Source organism: Etheostoma cragini, chromosome 20 (genome assembly GCF_013103735.1).
Source record: "Etheostoma cragini isolate CJK2018 chromosome 20, CSU_Ecrag_1.0, whole genome shotgun sequence".
NCBI classification, from domain to species: Eukaryota; Metazoa; Chordata; class Actinopteri; order Perciformes; family Percidae; genus Etheostoma; species Etheostoma cragini.
The window spans coordinates 8,583,188-8,596,156 of record NC_048426.1 but is presented as its reverse complement, the minus strand read 5'-3'; the positions used below and the strand labels follow the sequence as shown (position 1 = coordinate 8,596,156).

The following is a 12,969-nucleotide window of genomic DNA, read 5'->3' as shown; positions in this document are numbered from 1 at the left end:
AACATTGCTTCCTGTATGTAATTTCGTTTTAAAGTGATGCTTGCCAAAATGCAGTATCTAGGCCACTGTCTATTTGTGCATATGCTTTCTGTTAGCAATCCTTTATTACTATTAAGAGGATTTCATGTTTTTGTCTAGGGAACTTTAAAATTAGTACATTATAAAAGGTGTGACGCTACGGGCCTTTTATAGTATTAGGAAGAAGAAGAAGAAAAAAAACTTAGAGGCCACACACTGTGGCGCACGTCCGCACATCCGCACGTCTACGTCAAGTTAATCAAAGACCACACGTTAACCCAGGAAGTCCTACGCGTCTTCTTTAGAAAATAAAAGCGTACATGAGCTATGGAACAAAGTTTGATATACCTGTTCAAAATACTTTTTTTCATTATCAATTTATCGTATGTTCTTGATTTAACGTCTCTAAGATTGTGAAAAATGCCCATCCGACCAAAAGTCTAAGACATTTTTGCTTAAAAGAATAACTTTACTGCATATTAAAATTTAATTAAAAATTATTTCAGATGAATTTTTTCGAAATAGTACACCTACATTAATGGAGTAATCGTTTTTGCTCTAGATTGTAATTTGATTAAGCATACACTGATTCAGAAATAGGCACCATGGAAATGCATTGTAAAATTAAAATAAAATACCGCTAATAGTTATTCTATATCGTGTAAAGTTCCTACATGTTAATTTTATTTTAGGGCTCCTCTACAAAAGGGGCCTCAAGATTATGTAATAACGCAGAGGTCGCCTATTTTCCTTCTCAACAGAGCTCTCTTCACTCTCTCTCTACATTTCATTACTCAATCCCGGTTGCATTCAAAACGGTTTTACTTTGAAAATTGTAACCGGAAGTGCTCTTTCTGATTTTTCGATGGCTTTACTTTTGGTCCAAACCGCGGCAGTAACTCATCAAATCAACACGTCTCAACCCTTGAAATGGCCGCAGCATTTATGGCATTAATAACGATTAAATCAATGTCGGCATCTGCGAGTAGCAGTGCGCGTTGCAGCCGGTGTTTACCGCAGCGTTTATTCAAATTCTCCATATTTGAGGAGAAGAGGGCAGGTCGCGCATCCCCCAGTCCGGTCAGGTCCGATCCGTGTTCCAATGTCAGTGTGGCGGCTGCTAGTGTCGGCGGAGCCCCGGTGTGTCTTACCTGACATGGTGTGATGAGGAGCGTCACCCCGGGGCCTGGGGGTCCTGATGGGGCAGATGGAGGGTTTGCACTGCGAAGGGCAGAGGCTTAGCAGCTGGGAGCAGTCCAACACGGGAATTAAGCCCCACATTTTCCGGGTCATGTGACCAATGACAGCTGACACGCCCCCCTGCGTGGAAACAGTCTGTAGAAATAGTTCTGAATCCACCACAGATACAGCCATCAGTGTACGACTGCAGCCTCAATACCACAGTGTAGAAATACTCTGTTACAACTACGATGAGTTTTAAATGATCAAAAGTACATCCATATCAAAATATACTTGAAATACCAAATGTAAAAGTACTCAATATGCAGAACGCCCCGGAATAACATGGGCCTACTTTATTATAATTACTGATGCATCATTGTGTTAAATTCTAACCACTTTATATACTGCTGTCTTGTTAATGTAGAAAAATGCATCATCATTTAGTTGATAATTAATTTTCTATCAGTAATCTAAATATGCAAAGTATATTCTACTATATACTACTTCTTATTTTGCATATTTAATACATTAATCTGACAGCTTTAGATATAACTATAGCTGTCAGATTAATGTAGTGGAGTAAAAAGATATTTTACTTGTAACTGCTTATTTTACAAGGATCTGACAATTTCTTCTGAACATAAGGTAGTTAATGTTTCCCTGTTTTAACCCAAACTATCAGTTTATGCATATCAGTGTTATATTGTATATGTAATATTAGTCATGTCAGAAGATTAACTTGTTAGGATGACAAATGAGTTAGCCTACGTTTTACGATCTGAATTTCGTTTTTAAAAGAACTTAAATTCAAGTTAGAAATTACAGTTAATATCATGTGTGTCCTGTCTGCTTTGGTTTAAGCTGTGTAGCAGCAGGATTATCTTTACCACACTGCTGTACTTTTCTAAGAGAAACATGAAGATCCTTTACTTTATCAGATTGAGGTAGCACTGCCTCCTAATGCTCATGACCTCACATTACAGCTGAATGAAGCATCACAGGCTCAACTACATGCAGCCATACAGGGGGGTGTAGCCAGTTATTATTACATGAAATATCATTAAAAAAGGTTGAGAGACAAAGTGACAAACATATTTTGTCATTCTACTCCTTAAAGGACTGATGAAAAAACACAGCAAATGGTATTGTGGTAATGGTATTTCCCCATGGTAGAAAAAGCATGATCAAGTGTCCTCCATTATGTAAATGGGATAAAGGATTTAATGTAGTCATTAGTCATTTAAAATGTGTGCAAAACTAGCGTGGGCAACAGATGTATTGTATAATAATCCTTTAAATGAATGTCTTCAACTCCAATAATAATATTGATAACCCTATTGTTTTAGTAGTATTGTTTTCTACTACAATTAGCTCATAAAGGCAATTCATTTTATTTTAACACTATTTCTAAGCTCACTGTATGCAAGAGTAGAAATAGTTGCATCATTAACATGCTCTATATAAAATCAGACTATTTTACAGCCTATTTGTGTGCATGCCTACCTTCACATTTGCCTTCTTGCGCATGTAAATGTAAATGTGCTGCATTTATATAGCGCTTTTCTAGTCTTAACGACTACTCAAAGCGCTTTTACATCATACACGACACATTCACCATTCACACACATTCACACACTGTGGCCGAGGCTGCCATACAAGGTGCCACCTGCTCATCAGATAAACACTCACACACATTCACACTCCGATGCGCAGCACCGGGGGCAACTTGGGGTTCAGTGTCTTGCCCAAGGACACTTCGACATGGGACTACAGGGCCAGGGACTGAACCACCAACCTTCCGATTGGCAGGCAACCGCTCTACTCGGAGCACTCGGATGTGCTCGGAGTTGCCAGTGAAGAATGCACTTTTTTCTTTATGAGAAAGTCTCTGGCTGGCTGTTACCCTTTTACACCAACAACTGATCCTGGCTCAGGGTCCACAACCCAAACTGTGGCTGGTGCATCAACGGCCGGAAGGTGGAGAACTTACCTGGGAGCTGCATTCACTAGGAGAGGGTAACCGGAGAGCACCTCAGAGTCACAGGGTGAACCTGGGCTGATCGGGTGTCTGAGTTGAGAGACCTGAAGGGGGGGATGGAGTCCTTTATCTGTGGGAAGTCTGACTCAAATTTTAGATTCGGTGTAACTTTGTAAGGAACAGGTATAAAATGGTCTTTAGTATGTTTGTTTGAGCAATGAGAGAAACATTTTGCACAGCCTTGTGCTTTTGTTTTAACTGGTTATGGGATTGTGTGTGTCTTATAGAGCAGTGGTAGAAGTGAAAGGAGAAGCTGACAGGTACAAAGGAGGAGAGGCAAAGACAAGAAAGGGGTGAGGAGTGTTGGAAAAGTGACAGAAAAGGAGAGAAGTGAAAAGAAGTCTGTAGCAAGCTGATCTTTTTCTTTTTTTTTTACTTTGGACTGGCCCTGCTCTGGACTCTAAGCCCTTCAGCCTGCATGGGACCGAATGTAAGCTCCTTACTTCTATTGTTTCCTTACATTACAGTTTGACTGTTCTAAAACACATGTAAACTTTGCTGAACAATGTACATTTGGCAAACTCTAATATACTGAAGCTACAGAAGTTTACTAGCCTTAACATATAGGTCAAATGACAATGATTTAGGAAGAGCATCACAACCAATTCTCTTGAAATTTAACAAAAAAAGCACAGCAATAAAAAAAGTATACTCTGCTTCAAGGCATCGCCATGTGGTAAAGAATAAAAAGTTGACTGTTGCTGTAAAGTGGAGCAGTTTAATCCAAGTGATGCAGTTGGCTCTGTGCCTCAGGTTACAGGGCATTGTGTGGCAGTGAGACAGGCCTCATGTTTTAAACATGTTTGACACAAAAACAAAATGTGACACTAGAAACACTCCTTAAATCCGAAATACTATTTTCCTACAAAATGCAGCAAGCAGGATGGGAAAATGTAGGTTTAACAATTATTTACTCAATTCATATGAATTGAAATTCTGCTTTAATTTAAAAATATATATATATATATATTCAATGAAACGGACACGGAACCAGGACACAATTAGCTTAGCTTAGTTTAGCGTGTAGGAATTGGGGAGACAGTGAAGCGCTCCTACCAGCACTTCCACAGCTCACCAATTAACACAACATGTGGATTGTTTCATTCATGCACAAACCAAAGCTGAAAGAAAAGGAAAAATTGTGTTTTTTTTATGGAAAGAATCACTTGCCAGGCAACCAGTGGCGACACCAGGAAGTCACTTTGACCTGAAAGAGCGTGATAAAGTGAGTGGGAGAGTGGTATCAATCTTCTCATTTAACTCTTGGCAAGATTGCAAATATTCCATTGTGAATGTAATATGGATAAGGTTATGTCTAGAGCAATGGTTAGGGCTAAAGATAAGGTCAGTACTCTTTAAAGAACACATTGGTTAACAGTTTAAGAGATATGTCTGACTGGTAGGTTCCGATCAGGGCCAAAATGGCTGCATAGAAGCACCTGATGCCAAAATGTGGACATACAGACATCAGTGTGTAGATATGCTACGCATACTGTTTTATTGTTTATGTAAGTTCTTATACTTTCTCCAGTAAAGGTTCACGTGGTATAACTGCCAATGAATAGCCTGGAAGAGATTTTGATAAACTGATGATTCTCATTTTGTGGACAATAACATGATAACACAGTTGAGGTGTTAAATGTTAACTGTCAGACTACGCCTGTCCCAGGGTCCAAGCAGGCCAAAGTTCCACTGTATGTGTCTCCTGAGTGACTCCTCCTTGGTGAGATAATCAGCTCACCAGCCTCTCTGGGATCCAGCTTCCGCTCTTTCCCGGTCTGAAGCCCCGCAGAACTCTGGAAGAGACTCAACTCATGTAGCCAGTCCAGAAGGACCTGCACCCAGAGGCTTATAACTCAACACAGCAGGACTAACAGGAAGCTCTTATGAAGGTACTCTGTCTTTCCTTTGTCTCCTCAAGTGAAGAACCAAATGGATGCTTTAGTGGAAAATGCTAAGCTAATGCTTCAGGAGTTTTATGAGGAAATGCAGGTGTGTGAATATGCCTGTGTGTGCGTGTGAATCGTTGGTGCAGAGTAAATAAATGACAGTGAGAAGTCACAAGGCTACCATGGACAAATTCCCAGTTTACAACCTGACACTTCCTAGTTGTTCTTCTACCTTTATCCAATCGCTTTCAGCATTAAAATGAAGCACAAACCCTTGTTATGTCAACATAGAGTATTGATCAATCTTGCAATTAAGCTTCTACATTGTGATCCAGAACTGTGTGTGTGTGTGTGTGTGTGTGTGTGTGTGTATGTTTCTAGGTATACAAAGAAGAAGCTAAAATGGAGAATCATGTCACCCAGATTTCCCGAGACGACCTGGAAGATCTCAGGGAGGCCTTTAATAGAATTGGTCAGTTTTCCCCTCACATGCATTCACACACCTAACCTGACTGGGTTGGATTGATAGGAATTTTGGCCTTAGTAACAGTTTTACAGCTGACTATAAAGCACGACTATTATGTAAGTATTTTTATTGCTTGGGTTATTCATTGTAGGTACTATGCGTGTGAGATAATGCCAGAGATAATAATAAGACATTGACAGATTTTATCAGACAGTTTAAAAAATATGCTGATGTTAATTATCGATATACTTAAATTAAGGTAGAAGGTTACATTCCTATTACTATATGATAGACATTGACAAGGCACAAAAGTTAAACTGGGGGTCGGATCAACCTGACAGGTTGGTGGCTCTGAGAGGTTGGAAACATAACTTCTTTTCTTATGAGTCACATAAAATTGTCCAGTACACTGTTGTCAAATTTAATCTCTGCATTAAATCCATCCTAAGCCTCAGGAACAGTGTAATTAAATTGTGCAATATGTATATAAATGCATACTTCTGGTTTCATTGCTGTACAGTATTACAATTTAGTTTGTTTAGAATCAGAATCAGCTTAATCAGATCAATGATAAAAGAGGATCAACAAAGTAGTTCAAATGCATCCTCTAGGTACCGCAAATGTATGGACAACGTTTGAATGCAACCCATTTTTCTTCTTTTATTCTTTTGAAACACCGGATACTTTGACCTATTTAAGCCTGTCAGTGAAAAAAACGAAAAAATCCAAAATCATTCTTTAATTGCTCACGCACATCTAATGTTCACACTAAGGCTTCATTTTGGGAAAAATGAATAGCAAATTGACTTAGTCTGTCTGTGTGCGTGTGTTTGTGTGTGTGCGTGTGTGTTTCTCTGTGTTTCTGTTCAGATATTGATAACAGCGGCTTCGTGAGCGACTTTGAGCTCCAGGAGCTGTTCAGAGAGGCGAGTTTCTCCTTGCCGGGCTACAAGGTGCGAGAGATCATGGAGGCCTTCATCGCTGGAGACACCAACAAGGACGAGAAGATCAGCTTTGAGGAATTTGTTTCTGTGAGTTCTGATGCCGATTGTAAGCAAATATACAAACTTACTCTTCAAAACCTCGCACAGAGTAACACAGCCTGTTCATGTTCAGATCTATCAAGAGCTGAAGAGCAAGGAGTTCAGTGAGACGTTTAGGAAAACCATCACAAGGAAAGATGGGATCCGCTCCTTCGGAGGAACATCAGGAAACTCCTGCGAGGGAACGCAGCACTCCTACTCTGGTGTGAGAGAGTATGCGTTGTGTTTGTGTGTGTGTGTGTGTGTGTGTGTGTGTGTGTGTGCGTGTGCGTGTGCAATGACCTTCTTTATTTAGGGTTATATTTGGATTGTCATGATTGCCGTGTACTACATATGTGTCAGTTTCATGCATTTTTCTATCTGTATGCACGTTTGAGTGTTTGTTAAGCCATGCATGCGTGTGTGTGTGTGTGTGTGTGTGTCCGGTGCTTATAAGCATTGAGCTGTGTAATGAGGCTGCAGAGTGCAGATGGAATACTGAGGCACGAGGACAGTCAGCCTGTCCATAACTTACACTTAGCAAGCCAGCAGCTCTCAATTCATTGCTCTCTTACTCTCTCTCTCTCTCTCTCTCTCTCTCTCTCTCTGTCTCTCTTACGCTCTCTCCCCTTGGTGGCCCAGAAAGCACAACATAACAAGAGTGTATTTGTGTGACTGCAGGAGGAAACAGAAAATACGGACTGAGCTGTCTTTATCCATGTGTCTTTTTATGTGACTGTTTGTGTGTGTGTGTGTGTGTGTGTGTGTGTGTGTGTGTGTGTGTTTAGATGAGGAGAAGGTGGCATTTGTCAACTGGATCAACAAAGCCTTGGCGAAGGATCCAGACTGCCAACATCTGCTGCCGATGAACCCCGATGATGAAAGCCTCTTCACCTCTGTCCGTGATGGCATCTTGTTATGGTAGCTCACACACAAGGAGGAATGTGAGATTACACATGTCTGAAATGACATTTTGTTCCTCACACTCCTTATTTTCTTTCAGCAAAATGATCAACCTGTCTCAGCCTGACACGATAGACGAAAGAGTCATCAACACTAAGAAACTTGCCACCTTCACAATGACAGTGAGTGTTAGCTTTTTACAAGTTTAGTAGATCCAGATCACATTATGATACAAATACTGAGAAATATGCTATGTATTGTGATCCTTACAGGCATACATATAATAAGACGTGCAAGAGAAAAAGCACCAGATTTGTAAAGGAGATGTTAGAGGTGCAATTATTTTGAATTTTTGGACAGAGCCAGGCTATCGGTTTCCACCTGTTTCCAGTCTTTGTGCTAAGTTAAGCTAACTGGCTGCCGGCTCCAATACTGAACAGACAGATATGAGAATGGTATTAATCTCAATTTTTGTTTTTGTTTTTTTTATTAATCTCAATTAGCAACACGGCAAATAAAACGTTTACCAAAATGCTAAGCTATTCTTTTTAACAAGAACTTATAAAGTAGGAGGATAATGTGACATATGATTGTCAGAATGTATTAGATTTTATAGATCAGTTAACCAAACAACTCCTGTGGCTAACTCTTAGTAGAGGGTTTATGTCAACTAAGACAGTAACAGTTATAATTGTGGATCTCTAAGACATAGCATTGGTTGTCCAATACCGTTGCACTGTGCAAAGGTTGTAAAATATTAACTTTTTACTGCATACTTTCTGCTTTTTCTGTTTTATATTATCCCTTTGTAATTCTGTAGATGCCTCCTCTGTGTAGAGGTAAACATAAAAAAGTGTTGTCTCACATCATTGTTTTTTGTCATCCAGCCATCCATCGTCTAAAAACAGCCAGATCAGACGGTTGAATTTCATTTATAATAAGTTAATTATTATTGGAGGTTTCAGGCCACAGTCAGTTTATTTTTGCTGAGCTGTTAAAACAGAAATTGCAAAAATGCTTTAGTTTGGCTATAAAATCTCTGAGTTTGGGCATAAAATGAACACGACCACACACAAATCATTTCCATTTGTAGGAGAATCTGGTCCTGGCTCTAAACTCAGCCTCAGCGATTGGGTGTATGGTGGTGAGCATCGACGCCCATGATCTGATGGCTGGGAAACCCCATTTAGTCCTGGGACTGCTCTGGCAGATTATCAAGGTTGGCCTTTTTGCTGAGATAGAAATCAGCAGGAACGAAGGTCAGCGACAAACACCCACACACACACACACACACACACACACGCAATAACTTTACCATTACTGCACAGTAGTTGGAAGGTAGTTTTTATTCTAAACAGAGATGTCATTATTTGTCAAAGAACAGTTTAGAAGTCAAGCCCTTTATCCTCCAAAATATGAAACTACTACGTTGAATGGACACTGCTAAACTAACAGCGTGTGTCTCTCCAGGTCTGATGACCCTTCTGACAGACAATGAGAGTCTGGACCATCTGATGTCTCTCTCCCCTGAGGAGCTGCTGCTTCGCTGGGTCAACTATCATCTAAGAAACGCAGGAACAAGCACCATCAGCAACTTTAGTGATAACATCAAGGTCCCCTACAGAGAAAAAAAACACACTCACACACACGGACAATACACCAATACAAGAGCGTAACCCTTTCTTTCACCGTACCACTGCAGGACTCGCGAGCCTACTTCTACCTGTTGGACCAGATTGCCCTCAAAGACGATATGAGCGTCAAGATCGACATGAGCGGCCTCAATGTGAGTTGGCTTGTTTTTGCAAACTTCTAAAATCACAGTGGATAATGTCAAATGTGTAGATGATGGAGTTGTGAACCTGAAACTGATGAATATGATAGAAATGAATAATTATTTTAAAGGGTGTATTGTTTAAAATGCTAGTTGTAGATCTTCTTTGCCTCTCTCTGTCTTTGCTTTATATTATCCTGCAGATGTACAATTAATGAAGTGACCTTCCTATTGGATTCTATTGTGATTATATATATACAGTGTATGTAACGTGCATGTACACGTGTCTGTTTTATGTTGTATATGAAGGAGCGGGATTTGGACCAAAGGGCTGAGCTGATGCTGCAACAGGCGGCCCGGCTGGACTGCAGGCAGTTTGTTTCTCCTCATGACGTCACATCTGGGAACAGCAAACTCAACTTAGCCTTCGTAGCCAACCTGTACAACATGCATTCTGGTTTGCAGAAGGCTCAGATCAACGGCAACGGCATAGAGACTGCACACATAGAGCGTGAGACACATCCCTCACCTAAAAGACATTTGGCTGCATTATGTCTTGGTCTTGAGGCTGCTCATTGCTTTTCTATCCACACCACAATTAAAATCAAGTCATCAAATGGTGACACAAACACACACTCTGTCCAGAATGTACACCATAATGGAAATGTGCAGGGAACTAAAGACACAGAAAAGGTTAGACACACAGGTTAAATCCAATAAAAAAGTCCAAAGAAAATAAATGTTTCAAGGTGTGACAAGTTATGGCAGCCATAAACCCATATACACTGTTTGTTATCTATAGCTGGACCTAAGGCATCCCTATCTGGTGACATCTGTAATCCAAACAGCTGGTAGAGAAGGTGATTGTGTGTTTACCATGTCTTCATGTCTTTCCAGCTGAGTCCAACGAAGAGAAAACATTTCGAAACTGGATGAACTCTCTTGGTGTTTCTCCATATGTCAACCACCTATACTGGTATGTCATTAGTTACCCATGAGTGTGATTAATCTTATCAAGGAGGGGGAGGGATGCTTACCATTCTTACAGTTGCAGTACCTATTTATACAAAGTACAACCAGCAATGAGGGCAATTTGAACATTTAGGCAAGCAACATCAGTGTCCTCTTTTGGTAATTATGTTCACAAATTGGCTTTTATTTAGTTTAACACTTACCATTTATTTCTTTTTATTTTATTTCAATTTTTAAATTACATATTTGATGTGCTCTCGTAAGTATAGTCATTGTTTTATACAGTTCAGAGCAGTTCTTATGCACTACACTAAACTTGTTTTTGAAAGGTGTAATGTAAATAAATACTGGTAGACACTGAGCAGAGAATTGAACAAGGTGCCTTACTCAAGGGTTACTGCTGAAATAGTACTATTATTACTTCATTTTTATACATTATCACAGCTTCTTTTAACAGCCTCCTATTCCAAGATAGTCCATTAATTTGCTTAATTTTGTTCTCTGTCCTACTTTGTCCCTTCAGACTTCAGAACCTTAATCTCATCCTATAATAAGTTAAATAAAACGAGCTATAGCAAGGATTTTGAATGCATGTGAATCTGGTGGGGACATTTAGAATGCCACATTGATTTGTTGGACCAAAAGTAATCAAATGTAAACATATTGAGGCCTAAATAGACTGGACTTAGCCCATAACTATCCACAAAGTATTAAACGCTTTAGCAAGAACCCAATTTTTTTGTGCACATTAAAAAGAAAGTTACTCTTTGATGTTTACTAGCAAAAAGCCAGAATATGTTATACCTTAGTTGGTCAGAATTAGTGATAGTAAACCAAACTTAGCATGGTATAAATCTTATATATTTTTGTAACTATTTTTTTCTTCTTCTATGAAGCCTGTCGCAAAAAAAAAGCAGTGGCACTTGTTTTCCTTACTTTTCTCTTTGTGTTGTATCTCCTGCAGTGACCTGTGCGATGGTTTGGTGATCATGCAGCTCTATGAGAAGGTTGATGTGCCGGTGAACTGGAAGAGAGTCAACAATCCGCCTTATCCTGTTCTGGGGGCCAATATGAAGAAGGTGTCCACATTATGAGTTACACCAAAGAAAAACATTTTGATGAGAAAATAAAACACAATAACACTGTTTTTCTTTGCATATCTTAGCTGGAGAACTGTAACTATGCTGTAGAGCTGGGAAGGAATGTGGCTCACTTCTCTCTGGTTGGCATCGGAGGAGAAAACTTGAATGAGGGGAACCGAATGCACACCCTGGCGCTGATCTGGCAGCTGATGAGGAGGTATACATGCACTGTCCAAAGCTGTGGGATATAGGACTGTAGTAAACAGTCTGTCCATCTGCCCAAAGACAGACTGTCCATTTCAAATCTATTTTAGTGTTGTGAATACAACAGGTCCCTGTACAGTTTGACTTATCCATCCTGCTTGTTATCCTTCAGGTACACAGTGCAGGTGTTGTCAGATCTGGGTGATGGAGAGAGGGTCGGAGATCAGATCATCCTCAGCTGGGTTAACACCACCTTAAGCCAGAAACGAAAAGATACACAGATCAGCAGCTTCAAGGTGTGTGCATGTGTGTGCGTGTTTGTGAGTGTGTGTATGTTGTATTTGATTAAACTCAAGGCTGCATTTGACCCTGTTTCCTTCTTTTCTGCAGGACAAACTGATCAGCACCAGTCTGCCAGTGATTGACCTGATCGACGCCATTGCTCCCGGTACCATCAAGTGGGACATGGTGAAGAGAGGCGAGAAAGGATGGCTGAAGGATGCTGAAAAACTCAACAACGCAAAGTAAAAGACAAAATAGCAACACTATTTCTCTCCCTTTTTGCAACTTTGTATTTGTCACAAGATCAAAGACTTCAAACTGCTCTCTCTCTCTCTTCCTGTTCCTTTCCCAGGTATGCAATCTCATTGGCTCGTAAGATCGGAGCTCGTGTCTACGCGCTGCCTGAGGATTTGGTGAAAGTGAATCCCAAGATGGTGATGACGCTGTTTGCCTCCCTCATGGGCCACAGTTTGAAAAAGGCCAAACGCTGAAACGGACATAAACAAAACACCTGGAAACCAACCACCAATATGCATTTGGTTTTTAAGCATTTTTCATCATTGTTTCCCCCATCTTTTCCATCATCATAAATTCCTTTGACCTTTAAACTTTCTGTCATCGAAGCAAGACAATCACGACAATAAGCCTACCCAAAGTTGGAAATCATTTCTTATCAGCAAAGCCACTGCATTTGCTATCTGTGATTTTAAAGAACAAGCTCATAATTGTTGTATGCTTTATTTTATATTTTTATTTATCTTCTTCTGCTATCAGAGCAGACCTTCCCTTTATGCATGTAAATGTTGTGCACTTAATATTGCTATTTCATTATTAAAGAGAATCACTTAAATGTAACAAGCAGCCTTGTATGTATGTATGTGTGTGTGTGTGGGTGTGTGTGTATGTGTGTGTGAGTGTGTGAGTGTGTGAGTGTGTCTGCACAAAGTAAGCAGAACGTGTGTAAAAACAAACTTTCCCTTTAAAACACCATGTAGTACGATATACACTCACCGGCCACTTTATTAGGTACCCCATGCTGGGGTTGGACCCCCTACACCCGGGTACATTATGGTCATAAAGGGATGGACATGGTCAGCAACAATACTCAGGTAGGCTGTGGCGTTGCAACAATGCTCA

General features: G+C 40.1%; 2 protein-coding genes across 3 annotated transcripts in view; one reads left to right on the top strand and one right to left on the bottom strand.

Moving 5' to 3' along the window:
• LOC117935822 (glycogenin-1-like) overlaps nucleotides 1-1,337 on the bottom strand; it is an 8,941-nt gene extending 7,604 nt beyond the window's left edge. For both annotated transcript variants that reach the window (XM_034858366.1, XM_034858367.1), the window contains exon 1: nucleotides 1,170-1,337. In XM_034858366.1, the coding sequence (XP_034714257.1) occupies nucleotides 1,170-1,311 (142 nt within the window). In that variant the 5' untranslated portion in view covers nucleotides 1,312-1,337. The remainder of the gene's footprint in view (nucleotides 1-1,169) is intronic.
• A 1,787-nt stretch (nucleotides 1,338-3,124) lies between these two features.
• On the top strand, nucleotides 3,125-12,687 carry LOC117935821 (plastin-1-like). Its single transcript, XM_034858365.1, has 17 exons — nucleotides 3,125-3,668; nucleotides 4,908-5,130; nucleotides 5,509-5,599; nucleotides 6,464-6,624; nucleotides 6,710-6,839; nucleotides 7,404-7,536; nucleotides 7,619-7,700; nucleotides 8,612-8,777; nucleotides 8,989-9,131; nucleotides 9,221-9,304; nucleotides 9,602-9,803; nucleotides 10,190-10,268; nucleotides 11,229-11,343; nucleotides 11,430-11,563; nucleotides 11,723-11,846; nucleotides 11,941-12,074; nucleotides 12,185-12,687. Exons 2-17 carry the CDS (start codon nucleotides 5,125-5,127, stop codon nucleotides 12,321-12,323), a joined length of 1,923 nt encoding a protein of 640 aa, XP_034714256.1. The 5' UTR covers nucleotides 3,125-3,668; nucleotides 4,908-5,124; the 3' UTR covers nucleotides 12,324-12,687.
• The last annotated feature ends 282 nt before the right edge of the window (nucleotides 12,688-12,969 follow it).

Coding starts and splice junctions, on each gene's coding strand:
- LOC117935821 (XM_034858365.1), top strand. Junction 7,537..7,618: donor CGTGATGGCATCTTGTTATG/GTAGCTCACACA, acceptor ATTTTCTTTCAG/CAAAATGATCAACCTGTCTC. Junction 7,701..8,611: donor TTGCCACCTTCACAATGACA/GTGAGTGTTAGC, acceptor TTCCATTTGTAG/GAGAATCTGGTCCTGGCTCT.